The sequence below is a fragment of the Artemia sp. Qi Xiang Cuo genome, chromosome 9 (genome assembly GCF_049724085.1).
Source record: "Artemia sp. Qi Xiang Cuo chromosome 9, ASM4972408v1, whole genome shotgun sequence".
Lineage (NCBI taxonomy): Eukaryota > Metazoa > Arthropoda > Branchiopoda > Anostraca > Artemiidae > Artemia > Artemia sp. Qi Xiang Cuo.
Window position 1 is genome coordinate 38520622 of NC_142802.1, and position 19317 is coordinate 38539938.

Genomic DNA, 19317 nt, shown 5'->3' on the forward strand with positions numbered 1-19317 from the left:
AAAGGGAAATTTGGCCGTTTTAAAGAAAGGAAACTTCGGCATTAAACGAAAACTAAAGTTTAAAGTATTCAAAAGATATACAGAGTTCTGGTCATTGATTTCTTCAGGCAACAGCCTTACAGTTCTTAAAAAAATTGCATGGCCGTCCTATAAACCCTCTCCTATGAAAAATATTTTCTAAGAATGAGTATTGAAACAGCACAGTCTTCTCTTTATTTGGCATGCAAGAAGGTTGTTATACTGTAGGAGGAAGGAGAGTTGTAGTAAATTTGACCACCTCCCCCTTAGAAGACGAAATATATACAACAAGATCATACAAATCATATACAATCTGGTAAAGTTTTACAATTTTGACTACATAGTTTCTTTTTATTGCATTTTTCAAGCAAATGTCAAACCAATTTCCATTTTAAAGAACACTGCTTGACAAAATTTTGAAAAAGATTACTTACATTTTCGACTGAAGGCGTAGTTGTTTTGTCACCCTTTTGCTCAGCGGCTTTTGCTTCTGCCTTTTTATCCTTTAAAGTTTTCACTAGTTTCCATTTTGCTGTGTTACCTTGTTTCTCTGGAAGATTACTTATCACAACGATAACACCTTGTGTTTCATCATCCAGTGAATTTGAAATTTTAATTCCATGATTGTCTCCTATGGACTCCTTTTTGCTAAAAGAAGGCTTATCGTTGCTAACTAGATTTTCTTCGGAAAGATCTTCTTTGTTTATTTCCTTTTCTGGCTGCACAAGAGTTTCTGTAAACTCGGGGATCTGCAAACAGTCTTCATTCTCTTCCCAGTCGCTTCCTATAAGAGAATCTGGGCCACCAGTCATACTCGAAGAATCTCCTTGGGCAGACAAGACATTTTCTTCGTCATAGTTGTTTTTTTCTCTCAAATCATCCACTATATTTTCATCTATAACAACGCAAGGCAAAGACCCTCTGCTTTGACATAAATCTGGAATATTTATTGCATCCTCTTCTAAAGCTGAAGTCCCATTGGAAAAAGATAACCCTTCATCTCTTAATATGTAAGTTTCAAATATGTCTCCTTTTTCTAGGTTGTCTTCGAGTTCTTTTAATTGTTTCATGCCATATTGAAACCATTCATCTTCCATGTCAATACTATCATCAGTACTTTGCCATCTTGACAAAGTTCGTGAAATAGGCTTGGGTGATCTACTACCATTCTCAGAACCACGTGATAATTTGAGAAGCCTATTTTCAGTTTTTAAGTCGTCATGCAAATCATCATTTTTGTGGCCTGCAATTGTCTTAGAGGATTGCTCTTCTGGTTGAAGATTTTGTTCCAAAGACATTTCTTTTCCTTCTGAAGTAGTTGAGGTTTCCCACTCTGTAGCAAAAGGGACTGCATCTACATTATCTTCAAGACCCTGACAACTTAAACTTAAAAGAGGTGCCATATCGACATTTGCTTCAAAGTCCTTGTTTATGATGTACATTTTGCTATTGTCGAAATCTTCAGGTAGCACCTCAGGAACGTTTACTTCTTTTTTTTGTAGTTTAAGGTGATTTTTGAAGTTCTCTTCAAGATTTTCATCAAGCACTATACATTCTTCATCTGCTTGAAACTCAACATTGGCACGGGGGACTTCTATAAACTCCTTTTCATTAAGATGACGTCGTAAGGAACCACTCAGAGAATTTTCGTTAACTTGAACAGGTTCGGAATTTTCTTCAGTAAAATTACATTGTTTGCTACTTACCAGTTCAAAAATTACTTGGGTCTGAAATTTCTTATCATGATGAGCATCAATACCATCCAAATTAATACTATTATCACTAATATGGAAGCTGCCTTTAATGTTTGTGAATACTTTTTCATTCGATTTTTCGACAAAAGATGGAGAGGAGTTTTTCACTTGCTCAATTTTCAGTGAATTCACGTCAGGACCGGAATTGTGGGCACAATCTCCTACATCAGTTGAAAAATCACTATCGGTTTCAATGGGCTCTTTCCATCCTTCAAAAGGATGAATGATCCTTGAATTTGAGTCGTTTTGTATTCCTTTCTTTTTGTTAAAGTATTTATTTATTTTAGTACATTCAACGTTTCCGGCACTGTTCTTTTCTTGTAAACTACCCGTGCTACTTCGTCTAAATACTTTGTAGTTCAACATATTTGAGATTTTAAGCAAAATGTTTCTATCGCGTTTCTTAGCCGATCTTAACACTTCTTTATCTGGTTGTGCTATTGTTGGCAAAGAGCTGGACCTTCTCTGTTTTAGTGAAGATTCTTTTCCTCGGCCTGGTAGCCATCCAGTCACGCTCGTGATTTTAGATCTTATTGTTCTTTTTACTTCATCATTGATCAAAGGTTTCCGTCTTGAAGTTCTAGCCTCTCTGGTAAACTCTCGCATGCCAGTGTTAATACTATGATTCATTTCAGAATCCATTGTTGGTTTTAGATCAAGCGTAAGTCGATTTTTTTCATAGTTTAAAGTATGATATGGATCTTCTGGCCTTGGGTTCCAGGGATTACCCTTAGGAATACGTTCTGGAGCACCAGGACGAGTTCCCAGGTTAGCCTCTTTGGGAAGTTGGCTATTATCATGAATATTTCCAAAGTAGGGTCTAAAATATTCTCTTCTATAATGAGATGGAAAATAGGAGCTCTCAAAACCATAATATTGCAATGACGGATCGTTCATAAAGTATAGAGGATCAATCGGGCGGTGAAACTGTGTCGGTGGTATATAAGACATGTTTAGACTCTCGCGATGCTCATATGGAATATGAAGTGGTACTCTTGGGAAGTATCTTTGATCATAAGAAAAGTCGGGTACGTCTAACGAGCTATTGTACTTTGAGTCGATGATATCATGAAAGTAAGGATCTTTGCCGTAAAATTCGTTTTCCTTACTATGTCGTTGTCTCTCAAACATTCCAAATGAAGAACAGGAATCAAAATATTGTTTTCTATTGGATTTTACTTGTCTAGTAAAGTCGCCTTCTGTGCTTGGAGCTGGATCAGGAATCTTTTTAAATGTACCAGAAAAACCCGGAGCTGGACTTGGAATTCTGTTACATGGATAGCTTGAATAGCTAGCCCTACGTTCGCTATTCAATGTCTGATTGAGGCCTTCATCAAACTTAACGTCTTTAGCTAGATCTGAAGAAATTAAGCTTGCATAAGTCTGGGAAAGCGGACAAGTTTTATCATGGTCATTCAAATGCTTTATAAGTATTTCTGTTAATGAAACTCGATTACATGGGTGAGTATCAGATGTTAATTCGTCAGACGCAAAAGAAGAAGCCATGTGACTGCTTTTGGGAATTCTTGACTCTTTATAATTTATGCTAGCCCTCAACTTGGGACTTTCTGGTGACTTATCATTGCTAGAGAAAGCACTTAATGACGAAACACCTGAATCCGATCTAGCACCAGAATTACGTGTAGAATACCGCAAGGGTGACAATTTTCTTCTTTTTGGGGAACCGCTTAGATTACAAACAGAATTCTCTGTATTTTTGACTTTTGAATATTGATTAGTAAAAGAAGTTCGATACTGTCGTTCAATATTTGCTTTGTTGGGACAAACATCACTTATTTGCCTAAAATTCTTTGCAAGAACTGGGCTAGAATTTTGAATCATGTTTTGTTCATGATCCGCTTGCTCCCAAGAGTAGTCTAATAAGCCATCTTTTGATCGGGGCTGTGGCGTTAGTGATCGACCCTTTACATTTGTGTTTACATCGGTAAAATCCTCAGGATGGACGGGTTTCTTTTCTATGTTACAATGAATGTCAATGAATTCGTTTCTTTTACTTAATAATCTACTTTTGAAGCTTTCACCTGTGCTACAAGACTCCGGTACTCCCCGGAGAAAATCGATGTTTTCTTGAGAACGAATTTCCTCAATAAATCCATCCTTGCCTTGAATTGAAAGAGGCTGGGATGATTTTTCTAGAGTATCAGATTTTGTCCAAAATATGGAAGCATTTTCTGGGTTGTCAGAATCACATTTTGCAAGACTTTTTTCTTGACGATATGACAAGTAGTCCTTAGAACTATATATAAAGTGGTTTTGCTCTTTCTCGCTTTCAGTTCGCAATTTAGCACGGTTAAGTCTTTCCCGTTGAATTTTTTCTGAAATTTCAGTTAGCTCTACACGTAATTTTTCAAGTCTGTCAACTGAACTTTGCTGAACATTACCTTGACTACTCACTGCTTTAAATGTTGGCTGCCTATTAGAAGAAATCAGATCACTTTTCTGTAATGAAGAACTCCAACTATCGTCTACAAGACCGCACTCGTCTCCACTTGCGTCTTTATTAGCAGCTTTCATGTCACTTGGCATCACATCTTCAACATTCTCAAGTCTTGCCTTTATCTCATAGTAATCAACTGATAGATAATCCAATGTTTTCCAAACAGTTTTAAGTTCATTTTCTAGCTCATATATTTTAACTTGAATGCTTTGTATAGTTGAAGTGCGACGTCTTCTACCTGAAATGTGTTTTGGCACGGTTTCAAAGCTAAGTTCTGTGTCACTTGCACATTTCAAGTCCCATTCCATGGATTTTTTTTTTTTTTTTTAATACGGTCAACAGAAAGTCATGCTTTATGAAGAATTAGCTATCAGCTTCAAAATTCTAAAATAGCTCATACGATTTATACTAGTACCAGTATAACTGATTTAGGAACATAAGATCGAAATTATTGCTAAAATCTTAGCTATTTTTGGTTTAAAATAAAAAGCTATTTAACAAGTAACCACTTTTTTGGATGATAATCCTTCAAAATACAGAAACACTCCTTGATTCACCAAAGATTGTCTTGGGACTACCGAATTAACTTGCATTATTTCCATAGCTTGGAATGGTAAGTATTTGTCTTGCGCTTTGAAGGCAAACTGTCATGGGAAAAGTAGACATAACTGGAAGCAATTCTCTATCCCAGTTTCCTTAATTCCCTTTGCTAATACTGCTATTTTTAACACATGGCTTACCAACTGATTAAAGGAAAAAATAGAATAGGAAAATGACAAACCTTTCTGTTCATTATAATTAGATTTATTAAAAATGATAACTGGAAATAATATTTTAAATCTCATTACTATTTTCATTTTCGACAAAGAAGTGCAAAAGTGAGCTAATGGTACTATAATATAATATTAGGGTGGAATTGTCACATTACTAATGAAAATCAAACAGTTCGTGGTAACGAACTGTAAGTAAGAAGCGATACGGCTTAATAGTAAGCGACACTCTAAAAAAAAGATTTTGATACCAAAAGATATATCAAAAGAATTGAATTTCTTTCTGATTTTAAATATATAAGTTTTATTAAGTTTAGTCTTACCCATCAAAAGTTACGAGCCTTAGAAAAATTCCCTGATTTTCAAAAAAAGGGGAAAACACTTCCAAAAATTCATAGAATCTTAATGAAAATCTTACCATCAGATTAAGCGTATGAGAGAGCCCTACTGTAAAGGTTTCAATCTCCTATCTGCAAAATGTGAAATTTTGTACTTTTTCCCAGAAGAAAGATCACGGATGCGTGTTTTTTTTCTCCAGGGGTGATCGTACCGACTCAATGGGCCTAAAGCATCGGGAGAGGGCTCATTCTAACGAAAATTAGAAGTTTTAATTCCCTTTTCATGTGACCAAAATATTTGGAGGGCAACTAGGCCCCCTCCCACGCCACTTTTTTCTCAAAATCCTCCAATTATACTAATAAATATAATAATAATAGATTACTATCTTGTTCAACATAGTTGAAACTTTGTCTTTGGAGATAACAGGACCCCCCACGGCCCCTGGGAAATGGTCTTTAAGTTAAAAAATTTTCCCATTTTTTACGCATAGTGTTTGTTATTGAGAAGTATGCATACCTTTTTCGGGTAGGGAGGGGAGGACAAATTTTTTGCTAAGGTTACTTTGCACGGGGATAATTTTCTATGGAGAGGGAATTTTCCATGGGGTGAACTTTTCAGGGGAAATTGTATACCGGAATTCCTGTACTAAATTTCTTTATATGTCTTGCTTTCTCTTTACTGACTCAATTTTACGCGTTGAAGTGTTAAGGGTAATTGTCCGGGGTAAATTTTCACCAGGATTGAATTTGTCCAGAGGATATTTCCGTGGGGAGGGGGATTTTTCCGTGGAGGTGGAGCCAAATTTCCTGGCACTATTTAAAAAACGTTCAGAAATTAAATAAAAAAAAAATTTCAACTCAAAGTAAGGAGCAATATTAAAACTTAAATCGAACAGAAATTATTACCTATACGAGGGGGATTGCCCTCCCCACAACACCTCGCTCTTTACGACAAAGTTTAAATTTTGTTCCAATTCTTTAAAAGCAACTCCTGAAGCACAAGGGTCGTTTAGTTAGAACTATGAGTAGTTTTTTTTAATGCCGAAAAACTTTAGGGTGAAGAGCGAGGTGCTGTTGATGGGGCAATCCCATGGGCGCCCATATGGGAGGGCAGGGGGGGGGGCTCCTACCCCCCCCCCCCCCTGGCTGAATGATGCTGCCTTATTTTAATATTTCGGTCCTGAGATTTCTATTAAAAAGCATTAAAAGTGGCAATTAGACGAAGTTTGCCTCCCCCTTGAATTCAGCTTATGGGCGCCCATGGGCAATCCCCCTGGTATACGTAATAATTTCTCTTAGTTTTAAGCTTTAATATTGCTCCTTACTTTCAGCTGAAAAAATATGTTTTGCTTTTTTATTTAATTTAGTGTAAAACGTGCACCGTTATGGGATTTAATCTCACTGTGTTCTACAGATCGTAATGTCATCACAGTCTAGCTGTTAAACAATTCTTAATACTCATTAATCTTTCCATTTTCAACAAAGAGAAGCAAAAGTAAGCGAAGGGCACTATAATATAATATTAGGGTGGGGAATTCAAATTAGTGAAGAACATTTAGTGTAAAACGTGCACCGTTACGAGATTTAATCTCAATCTCTTCTAAAGATCATAATGTCATCATAGTCTAGCTGTTAAATATTTTTTAAATACTAATTAGTATTTTCATTTTCAACAAAGAGGTGCGAAAATGAGCGAAAGTACTATAATATAATATTAGGGTGGGGATTTTCACTTTAGTAATGGAAATTTAGTGTAAAAGGAGCCCCTTTAGGGGATTTAACCTCACTGTGTTCTAAAGACCGTAATGTCATCATAGTCTAGCTCTTGAAAACTGCATCATTATTTAGTAGGTAATAGGGTAAAAACATCCTGATTTTGCAATATAATGGCAAAGTACGTTAATTTTTGACTCTTGGATACAGATAAAATTAATGTTCAACTAAAGCCTCCATATCACATTGTTGCTCTTGATAACGATAGTAACGCCTTGTGTTTTATACCGTCCACAAGTTAATTTAACAATGGCAACACTTTTTGATGAGGGTTCTTCTTTACTACTGAAAGATTTTCATTCATTGCTTTTTTTGTTTAGAAAGAATTGCTTTTTTTATAACCTGATTTAGTTGAAAAATATTTTCTGAAGCTTTAGATGTGCCTCATACTGGAAGAAAATTCCCGGTTTATGTAGGGTGATTATGTAGTTTTAAAATCATTAGTGATTTCAAAATCGTCAGCAGGTGGCATTTTGGCTATGTTCAGACGGGTTTCGTGTCCTAAAATGGCCAAAAATGATATTCCATCAAGTGTCTACTATTTTGTTGTAAAACTAACTTAAACAAATTTTGATCTATTGGATCGTTTGGTATTAAGGAAAAATAAGGATTTACCTCGTAAGTTACGGCTCACTGGAAGGCAATTGAAAAGTATAAAAGAAATAAAAATAGACTGAACAAGTTAAAGATGCAACACCCAGATAAAGACCGTCACCCAACATAAACATTTTTGAAAGTTGTAAAAACTGGCTAACCCTTGTTCTTAGAGAAGCAGGAGGAAATAATTATCAAAATGTGTTTCATAAACGTAACTCAGCTCAGAATAAATGAAAATCAGAAAATGAGAAAATAAATAAAGTTAAAACATGAAATACCCTATCTCATATTGCAGCTCGTGAAGGAGTTCAGATAACTAATAAAAAAAAGGCGGTGGAAGCATATGTTGACCATTTTAGAAAATTAAGACATAGTTTGGTGTATCAAATCTCTCCAAGAGACATGATCATACAAACTGTTCACCATACAAAGTTGACCAGGCAATATATATTGTACCCTACTCAGTTTTTTGGCATTCCAAAAAGCTATTACTTTACTTGAAGAGCACAAGTTCATTACATGGATCATATGTTTAAACAATAGCCTTAAATCGGCAAGACCTATTGTACAACAGACCAAGGAATGGGTGCCCTTATAATCTAAGACTTTGTTGAATTTAATGCATGTTGAAATCCAGGGAAAATTAGATACACTTTTTTCTCTTGGCACAATCTGTAGGCCGTAACGACGGCTCCGTGGGCGTCATATCTCGTATGGATATTGAAGAGACACGGAAATATATATTCCTCAATTTGAAAATATATATCCCAGTTCTTTTCCTGTTGCCATCTGATTTTTGTTTTGTTCAAAACAGAGTTCTAAAAAGAAAACAACCCTAAAGTTTCTGATTGCATTCTGTAAATCAGTTTTATGGTATCATAGATAAGGTTCGTGTTGCGGGGAACGATGAGCTTCTATCGAATAATTATTTTTGACTATAGTTAGGTCTAATCTTTTCGACATCGATGCTCCTAGTGTGCTGTGAAGTCTTCCCTTGCTTTAGGATTTAGAAACTTAAAACTTCGAGTCGCAGAGTCAGAATCTATAGTCAGAGTAGACAACACAGTAGAGAAAAATTCAGTTATTCTTTCAGTGGACTAAGCTAGTAGAATAGGTCTATTGAATTTGCCAAGGCCCCCGTACAAACAGGTTTTTCTGGTAATTCTATTCTATAGGATCATTACACTCTTTCTTTGCCAGGGGATTTACTCAATTTCAAAGTTCAATGTCTTTTTTTTTAGTGATAAACCAAAACCAGCATCTCTTGTTTCGTTGTTATGCAATTATTTTTTGTATATATTCAGGTTTCAAATTAGATTGTTCAACAGTTTTGAATAGTTTATTCAACTTATCACTACAGACATTTTTTGGAAACATTTACATAGAAAATGGATAATTCTAAGCAATTTCTGGTGAGTAAAAATTTTCTCATTATTATAATAAAAAAGAAATTGTGTTGTCATTAAGTTATGGAAGAAATTCTTTCCTTACACTGTTTGGTTACCTCTTTTAAAAAGTTTTGACTACTTAAGACTGACACTAGAACTAAGGGTACTTATACACTTAGAAGCCTATTGTTCAGGAGCTGAAACCTCTAAATAGTTCTCTTATAGGCTGAAATTTACGGTGCGATTTTTATCAAGATCAGTGGGCCTTTTTAGAGATGTTTTTTGAAAAAAGTGCTTAGCTTTCGATCGGTAATTTGGGGTTAGAATAAAATGTTGATTCTTTTAATGTATTGATTGTTACAAAAGCTTCCTTTTTATCAAGATCAGCGGCTTTTTTTTTAGGGATGTTTTTGAAAATACTTCCAGGCCAGTCTGCATTTACGGTGTGATTTTTATCAAGATCAGTTAACCTTTTTAGGGATGTTTTTGAAAAAAGTGCTTAGCTCTCGATCGGTAATTTGGGGTTAGAATAAAATTTTAATTCGTTTAATGTATTAACTGTTGCAAAGGCTTCATTTTTAGAGTGTTGGTTTGTTCCCGACTTATAGTTCACTATCATATACTTATTGAAAACGTATTTAAACGATATTTTTAGGTCACAGTCGTCTAATGCTGCTTTTCGTCTTTATAATAAGAAGAGCAAAAAAAATTTAGAATCTATTACGACTTCTTTCGTCTTCGATAAGTGCGTGGATAAAAATTCTAATTGGCATTTTTTTTTGTTTTTAATTCACAAAATGGTTGGTTTAAGTTTTCTTTTACAAGATAATCAGACAGGAAGGATGGGGTACATAGATAGGGAGTAGGGCTCGCCTAATGATGCTTTTAGTCTTTAGAAGAAGAACCAAAACAATTCAGAATATATGCTGCTTACCTTAGTTTAAGAGCTGAAAATCATTCTAAAAAATCTAAATTTGTAACAATGAGTATTTTATTTTGATAATAAAGGAAAATATAAATATTTATTTAATTGAAAAAAAAAATGTTTTACACTACTTTAGATGCCTAACATAAACTGAATTATTTTCCAAACCCAAAATGCATTTTTTTTTCATGCTAAATTTTTGTCTTTTTTTAAAGGAAGAAGATACGTGCTATAATGCCCCTCTGGAAAAGAAAGCGAGATGGAGCGAACCTGCATTAATGCAAGCCACAAAACCATCAATTATCAAATTCGCTGGAAGAACTACACATGACCTGGACCAGCCAATGGCCGCGAATCTTTTAATGGCAGGGCCCTCTAACCCCAGTGTTAGCTCCATACAAGTTGGAAGGAAGTTGAAGAGAGAATAGACTCCTTCATATAATGCCTCAGCTCAGCCTACTGAAGATTGTGAGCTTGACCCCCTTCAAGTTTTGCCAAGGAGTTCAGATATAGAAGCCCAGTCAGAATTTGTAAGTTTATACATATTTTTTTTGTCTATCCATATTTTCAAAAATAAGGTAAATTTTCTCAGGCGCATAGCTTTTGATGAATAAAAACTTAAAATTTGTTTATAAACTATTTAATTTTCCTTAATTAACCAAATTAACGGTATATAAAGGAACGCTTTTAACACATTTCTATAAAAAAAAAAAAAAAAAAAAAAAAAAAAAAAAAAAAAACACCCTACCTTTTAACTTCTAACCAAGACGCATTATAATGCAATAATTCCAATATTCCTTTTAAAAATAAAAACTATCTATTCACTGTTTCTCAAACTGCCGTATATTTTGTACTAAACCGTCACGCATATCCGGTGCTATCAAATTATTCCCATCGCTACAGTCTGAATTTTAATCCGCTGAGTGAGGTTCTTGAAACAGGATATGTATTTGAGATAAGAAGGGTCTTTTTAATATTCTCCGATTATGTCTTTCACATGCGAAGAAAATATTATTTTGCATGAACTCATTTTCAAGCAATTAACACAGGAAAAAAGGTTTTTTAATAATTTCCAAATATGTCTTCACAGCGATGACAAGAAACATTATTTGGGCGAACCCGTTTTTGGTCATTTCATTGAAACACTTAGGTGTTTTCAAGAAAGAATTTGAGGCTGTTCTATTTGAACAGTGTTGTGAAGTCCGATACCCCCAACTCGAAAGGGCATCGATCCTCCTACCTCATAGGAAGCTCTTGGTTCCCAAGGGTCCTCCCCGGGAGGGGTTGGGGGGGGGTAACTTTTTAGTAAAAAAAAAAAAAAGTGTGTTATAATTGTGATAAAACTTTCGTCAAAAAAAAAATATTAATCCATTCATTTTCTAGTTTCAGGGGGAAGCTGTGAAAACTTCTGCCTTCCCTGGTCCAGGACTTCAAAGTATTATGGGTAATTGCCCCCTCTCGCCAGATGTTAGTGAAGGTAAGTTATTTGATATCCTCCTGGATTTTCAATTTACAGCTGAAGAAATGGACAGTCTTATTCAAATTGTTGGCCCTAATTCTTCCGGGGACATTCTTAACGAGAACTTTAAAATTAGTGAATTGAGTCCTGAACAAACAGGGTCAGGACATGAAAATAGTGTTACATCCCCGGAATTGCTTGATTTTTATTTGTTAGAATCTGCTCTAAGCCATTTGCAAACATACAGGGTAGATTTTAGCTCCCAAGAGGAAAACGCTGGCATTATTTTAAATGGCCCTATGAAAGTTCTCCATAGCTATATTGACAAAATTCGAGCAAAAATTGAGATTCAGATCCAGAAACTGGGAGGTCGAGGGGGAATTAAAGCCTCAGTGAATCAAAAAGTTTACTTACAAAAGGGAACATCTGGCGACGTTTTTTATTTTCATTTTTCGACAGGCAACCAGACTTTCTACCCAGATCTAAACGATTTTCAAGACAACTTTTTCAACTGGGTAAATAAAGTAATTTCAACTTTGGATACATTTAATGAGAGGGGAAGTGGGTCCACAATTTTATACATTGAACGTATGGATCTGAATCTCAGTATATTTAAAAAAAAATTTTATTTTAAGGGGAGGGCGAGATAAAAGAATAAAATGCCACCCAGATTTGTCGTCTACAGGAGGTGTTCAAGGTTTCAATTTTGACACGGGGCTTCAATGTTTTAAATTCGCGTTTTTAGCAGCAGCCCATAAGACATTAAAAAATGAGTCATCAATGAAAAATCTCGACAGTTATGCACGTAACGGTGGGAAAAATTTCCATAAATTAATTTTTTATTTTTTTGTGGGAATGTATCGGTTGTCCTTTAAAGAAATAAGTATTTTTGAGAAAGCAAATGAAATTCTTGGGGTGGGGGTGTCTGTTCTCCAGTACGACACTGAATTTGTAGATGGGGGAAAAAAACCAAATAAAAAGGGGTTTTGTACTCAGTGAGGACACCGATGGTGGAAAATGTTAAAAATTGGGTATGGATTATTTACGAGCCTCCCAAAGATCTAAATTCTTATGGTAATTTTTTCCCCGTTACGGCGATAAGTCGACTCCTCTGTTAAGGCAAGAACAAAGGAGAATGTGTCTATTGCCCCATGTGCCTTTCCTAGTTTAGATCTGAGCGAACGTTTTCAGTTCCCATGGGGCATTGCAAAATTCACGGAAATCAAAGAATTGACATGCCGGCAGATGGCAAAGACATTTTACAATTTAAAATTTTTCAAAATTCTCTTCTACAATCTGGTAAAGTGTCTTTAGACTGTGAAACAAGACTGCTTGACGTATCAGACCCGCCACGGCCCAAGCTAGTAAAGAACAAAAACTAGGGTCATTGTTCGACGCACATAAAAGTCAAGACGCCAAAATTAAAATAATATTGGAAGTGTTTTTTTTTTACTATGAAAGAGTAGGTAAGTATGGACCATTTATTGGTTCCCGTAATGAAAACAGCACACAGGGTGATTTCACGATTATGTCGTAATAATGATCCGATAACTGTCGAATAAAGAGCAGTCGGCATTGGAAAAAGAACCACTTTGTTGGGCGTGTAGTAGTACCCTTTCATCGAAACACGCGGCCCTGGATCACAATTACCTTATTGACCCAAATTCAACGGGGAAAAGTAATTTTCGTGGGTGGGCTCACAACTTGTGTAATTTAAAAATTAAACAGCAACTTTTTCTACTGGTTTTTATACATAACTCTAACTACGATCTGAAGTATGTGCTACCTGCATTGGCACATCTTCAAAGAAATGGAACAGTAGATGATGATGCATGGGTGATAGACAGCTTTACGTACAAAATCATACCTAAATCAGCGGAAAAGTTGCTTGTTTTGGAATTTATTTGGAAATTTGTTGAAGCCGGCGTTAAGCACATGAATAAAATTCGCTTTTTAGATTCCTACAGTTTTTTCCCCAAATCATTGAGCGAATTAATTCAAGTGCAGAAAAACGATGACGGCTGCAATGCTTTCCCCCTTCTCAAGCAACAATTTCCAAATGATTTATATGATTTGTAAACGGTCAAGGGCATCTATCCTTATGACCATTATTGTTCCATGTCGAGATTCGCCGAGGAGACTATTCCTCCAATTGTATCGTTTTATGACAGTCTTCATAATCGTAGATACACCCTCAAGGAATAAAATTTTGCTAAAAAAAGTTTGGGCAGAGGGCAGGTGTAAAAATGGATTTGACTACTGCAAGCTGTATTTGTCGAGTGACGTGTTAACTTTGTTAGACACTATGTGTAAAAATACGGATAAAATCTATGAGGAATTTAATATTGTTGTGGTGCATTATTTTTCTTCGCCTCATCTAGGGATGGTCATTAGTCTGAAAAGTCGGGGTGAAAAACTTGGGCGACTCCCCGCCCGTTCTAAGCCCCGGTTTCGCGCGAGGTACAGGAGGGGGGGTTTTGTTTTTAATGGAGACCTTATCTTGGACACCGAGACCCAGGGAGGGAATACGGGGACAAGATCAAATGCAGTTTTTCTCTATATGAATTCTCTACCCCTCGACCATGACCCATTATGCACGACCTTGCGGCTATTGTAAATGGTTCAATGACCCTCAAGCTGCCCATTTCCCCAACATTAACAGTGTTGAGGAGACTGTATCAGTTTAGCAGTCTTGGTAAATAGATGAGGAGATACAAGTTAAGCTTCAGAATTCAGTAAAGAATTTGGTTTTCCCGTGTATCAATAGACCTGTGACTAAGGACTCTTTGAGCCCTCGCAATAGGCGTTTAGTCGAGGTGGACGGATTGCATTGGACACCTTCAAAACTGAAACTTATTGCTGACCTTCTGCCGAAAAAAAACATAGTTGTACATCATGTGGCATTAAATTTTATTTGCAACGGCGGTTCCAATATCAAACATGGTCAACGGGCACTTGTGGTTGGTTAAAATAATTATCTAAAAACGCCTGTTGACACTTTTGTCGGAAAAAATTATGAAGAGAAGACTAAGGCTGAAAGATGCATTTATAAAGTCATGCTAAATTCAACTGTCGGCAAAAAATGTGAGTGTTCGCAATAGGAATCGTTGTGACGTTGTGACCGATCCAGAACAATGTGCTCGAATTATTACCGATCCCAATTACACTTCCTTTACAATCATTTGCCCGGACATGGTACTTTTGAATAGGAAAAAAAGACGCATTGTCTTGAATAAAAATGTTGCAGCAGGCAGTGCTATCTTGGAGATCTCAAAAAAACTCAACTTAGAATTCTACTACAATGTGGCTAGGGTACAGTGGCCGGAAAAGGGGCAAGTAGAGGTCTGCTACGGTGACACGGATTCTCTACTGCTCAAAGTAAAAACACCAAATCTAATTGATGATTTGGCGCACGGTGAAATTATCAGCTCAAGGATGGACTACACCAATTGGAGTGGTGGTCTTTACCCTGAGCTAGTAAAACGTCGGGCGCCCAATCAGCTTTTATTTTTTAAATCTGAAACGGGTAGCGACATGATTTCCCGTGGTATGTTTGTAGGTCCGAAGGTGTACTTTATACAGACATACGACGAGGAAATCAAGAAACGTTGCAAAGGAGTACCCACGCGCTATGTGGACAAGAATTTCGACATGAACATTTATAGGAATTGTATTGTTGAAAATGCAATTCCACAAGCCAAATTGTTGGCAATTCGTTCATTGAACTACACGAACTATACTGTAAATGTAGAAAAAATAGCCATGAGTATCATTTCCAACAAGGTCTATGTTTGTCAAGATGGTGTGACCACCCTCCTCCTTGGTCACTATTTAACTTCAGACCGGATCGAATGTATTGCCCACAGGGAAAGTCTCGGTTTAAATAAAGTCCTGTAAATTATTTCCTAAAAACCTTTTGGGGGGGAGGCCTCGCGGGCTTTGGGGGGGGGGGGGCCTCGCGGCCCGGGGGGGGGGGGCGCCAGCGCGGGGGGCGCACCGTCACCAAAGTTATCTTTTTTTTTGGACTTAGAGCAGATTTTTTTTTTCAAGTGCCATCTCTAATTTAATGTTTTTTTTCTCTATAAATAAACAAAAAAAAAATGTTTTTTCTCTCTGTACCTTTGTAAATGTTGTATTTTTTTTTATTATAAATAAATTTAAAAAAGTGTATTTTTTCAAATGCTCTCTCTAATTTAATGTTTTTTTCTCTAAAAATAAACAAAAAAAGTGATTTTTCTCTCTGTGTGCGTACCTATGTAAATGTTGTTGTATTTTTTATTATGAATAAATTTAAAAAAAGTGTATTTTTTTAAATATATAGTTTCTTTTTTATGTGAATATAGTAAAGGAAAAAATATGATTCTTTATTCGTCTTTGTCTTTGTCTTCTTCTTGAAGAACAGAGTAGTACTAGTAGTAGGGAAAAATTATATAGTCATTAGATAATTAGGGTCTATAGCTGGTTGTCCATGTGAACTATTGAAAGGAACATGTATCAATTTAAAACACCATTCAGATCGTTTCTGTGTGGGCCCTCAATGTCGGGCAAAACAACACTCTTAACTGAAATAATTAAAAATTGTGATAAAATGTTTGCGGAAAAGCCTGAAAATATCTACTATTGTTATATTATTTGGGAGGAGTCGTACAATAAAATAAAAGCAATTGCTGCCACCACAATGGGATCTATGAAGATACAGTTCATACAGAGACTAGATGTTTTCAACATTTTTGAACCAAACTCTTGGCTGATCATTGACGATCTGGCTGAATCTATTGAACAATGGTCCCAGCAAATACTGCAATTGTTCACTGTTCTTTCTCATCATGAACAGATTTCCGTTACTCTGGTTCTACATAATCTCTTTCGTCAGAGCAGATGTACGCAAACACTTGCTTTGAACTGTACCTACTATATCATCTACAGAGTTGTTAGTGATTCTAGCTCGCTAATAACCCTAAATAAAAAAATATATCCAGTAGCCTCTAAATTTCTACTCTCGGCATACAATCAGGCAACTAATGAACCCCACGGTTATATTCTGCTGGATCTTAATCAAAATACACCCGAGGATTTGCGTGTAGTCACAGATATTTTCGACAATGAAATTACAGTATATCTCCCGGTGAACACTAAAAAGACCTATTAGTCGCTATCATGAAACTGAAGAAACTACATGAAAATAGGCACTTGTTTTCAGTTCTAAGCACTTCAAAACCATATCTTATAAAATCAATCCTCAAAAATGGTATCGACAACTTGTACAGAAATAGTTTATATGGACATTGTTTAAGTTTATTAAGGTTTATGTTCGACTGCCAGAAAAGGTAAAGCTGCAAGAAACGCTAAATCGTTCCAGCTTAAGTGCATTGGCTAATCAAAAGACAGGGTATACCTTTAAAAGTACACGACTAATTCAGACAGGTAGTAACCTTTTCATGAAGGTACTACCAAGTTTTGCTGGACCTTTCCTCAATTTTTTCTAGATGGCTAAACCCTATAAATTGACTCCAATAGAACTTGCTCTCTCACCAGTGGACCACTTTGACGAAAATCTGAGTAAATTCCTCGACAATGAAACTATTGATGATGATAAAAAACTGATTTTACTTCAAGATGCACTTCGCCGAGTGGGCAAACACTATCGATCAAAGCCCACTGCTGCTGTTGCTGATCCCAAAAAAGAATCATATCCTCAAGAGTCTCCTGCTGTTGTAACAAAATAAAAGATGGTGTATTTGTTTTAATTTGTGTTAAAATTTGGAAATCTAATGCCCCACTCATATGGTTAAAAAATTAAAATACTCCTAATCTATCTCTTGGAAATTGAACAAATTCAATTTGAGAGAAATTGGGAAATTATTATAATTCAAGGCAAGAGATATAATCTACTTGATTTAATGTATGACATGGTTACAAATCTTAAAGGACTATTATCATTTGACACTCATCTATAAAACTTTCTAAGTACATTAAACTTCCCCTAAAGTCTTATTGGAAACAGCCAAATTCTAAAAAAATTAAATTAACATGGCTCATCATCATCATCAACATTAAAAGATGAACTTGAAGAAGAAGATTTTAAATCAATTTTGGAAAATACTAGCACACCACTGATATCTAGACAAAAGCGAAGACGTATCAAGTCAACGTCACCACCACCACTACAAGCCAGTATAAAAAAGGGTAGCGGACATTACACAACGTGTTTACGTTCAAAATGGCTGAAGTTCTGATAGGTGTTTATGAAAATATTGGCGAGGCGGGGAGTTTCAGTTTCCCCACAACTCTTTCCAAAGTCACGGGTGTTCGCACTAAAAGTGTACAAGACTATCTACAAAATGAACCAAGTTACACTCTGCATAGAAATCATAGACTTCGTGCCAATCAATATCGAAAAACTAAAGCCTTTTACCCATTGCATATAATTCAAGCAGATCTCCTGACTCTAGATGAACTTCAAAGACGTCACAATACACCGTACAAGTACATTCTACTTGCAATCAGTGTTTTTAGTCGCTATGCATATGCAATTCCATTGCGATCAAAGAGAGGTGTTGAAGTTGCTCAGGCCTTTGAAAGTATTCTCGAACAGGATTCATATAAAAAAATTGAAACGGATCGCGGTAATGAATTTGTTAATCCTCATGTTGCAAAAGAACTAGAGAAATATAGTACACTGCTCTATCATAATCATAGTCCTATAAAGGCTGCATTGGCCAAATGATTGATAAGAACTATTCAACTTTTAATTTCAAGATATTGTACATTGAAAAATACGCCGGCTTTTATTCATGATCTAGATAAAATCATGTTGATTTATAATCAACGACCTCATCAATCATTGTCCATCTCTACACCAACGGAAGTTCATCATTCGGATCATAATACAATTGACACCTTTCTTAAACAATATTCCAATGAATCAAAAGTCAAGAAGAAGAAAAATAAATTCAATGTTGGTGATACTGTTCGAATTAATAGAACAACTAATGTTTTTGAAAAGGGGAATTACTTGTGGTCCACTGAACTTTTTAAAGTGGCAAAAATCCTAGACACTAAACCCATAACTTATCACCTGCGTGATACCAAATATGAAGATATTCTCGGTGGCTTTTACGACTATGAATTGCTAAAAGTTAAAAATTCTAGTGAAATCTATCAAATTGAAAAGATATTAAAGACACGTACTCGCAGGGGTAAGAAACAGTTACTTGTTCGCTGGCTAGGATACAACTCGGATTTTGATTCTTGGGTCAGTGCTAAAGATATTGACAATGCTCAATGATTTCTATGTAACTTTCATGTCCAACGTTTCCGATCCTCTCTAAAATTAATTGAATACGACAAGTGATTTTTGGACAAAACTCTCCCCCGCCGTCATATTTGACGGTGAATATGAAGTGGCTATTGTCGACTGTATTATCAAAAATACCTTTGACATCCTGAGAAAGGATCGTAAATATTAAATAAAAATTAGAACGTTTGAATTCAGTGATGAAGGTGCAATGGCAACTTTTGACTCTAATCAGTACCCTATTGCTAACATCCCATACAGAAACTACAATAACATGCATGAACTGTGTCGAGTTATCAACAAAAAAATTGCAAGTCGAAAAAAAGGCGGTTTCACTTTCAATTACTCGACGGAGCAAAGGAGAATTTATATTACCAATCCATTTGAGAATGAAAGAATTTTCCTCAATGAGAATTTACGTGAGGTTCTTGGTTTTAAAAACCGTATTATTAAGACAGAAAATTTCAGTGGTAGTGACCATGTTATCTATGCAGACTATGCACCCAGCTTCTCCACGGACACTTGTATATTTCTCTAAGC

The 19317-nt window shown here is 35.8% G+C and overlaps 1 protein-coding gene across 1 annotated transcript in view; it reads right to left on the reverse strand.

Moving 5' to 3' along the window:
• The window catches only part of LOC148948629 (uncharacterized), a 242716-nt gene extending 238178 nt beyond the window's left edge, over window positions 1-4538 (reverse strand). Inside the window, exon 1 of the mRNA XM_089094981.1 lies at window positions 453-4538. Within this exon, the coding sequence (XP_088951107.1) occupies window positions 453-4538 (4086 nt within the window). The remainder of the gene's footprint in view (window positions 1-452) is intronic.
• Between the last annotated feature and the right edge of the window lie 14779 nt (window positions 4539-19317).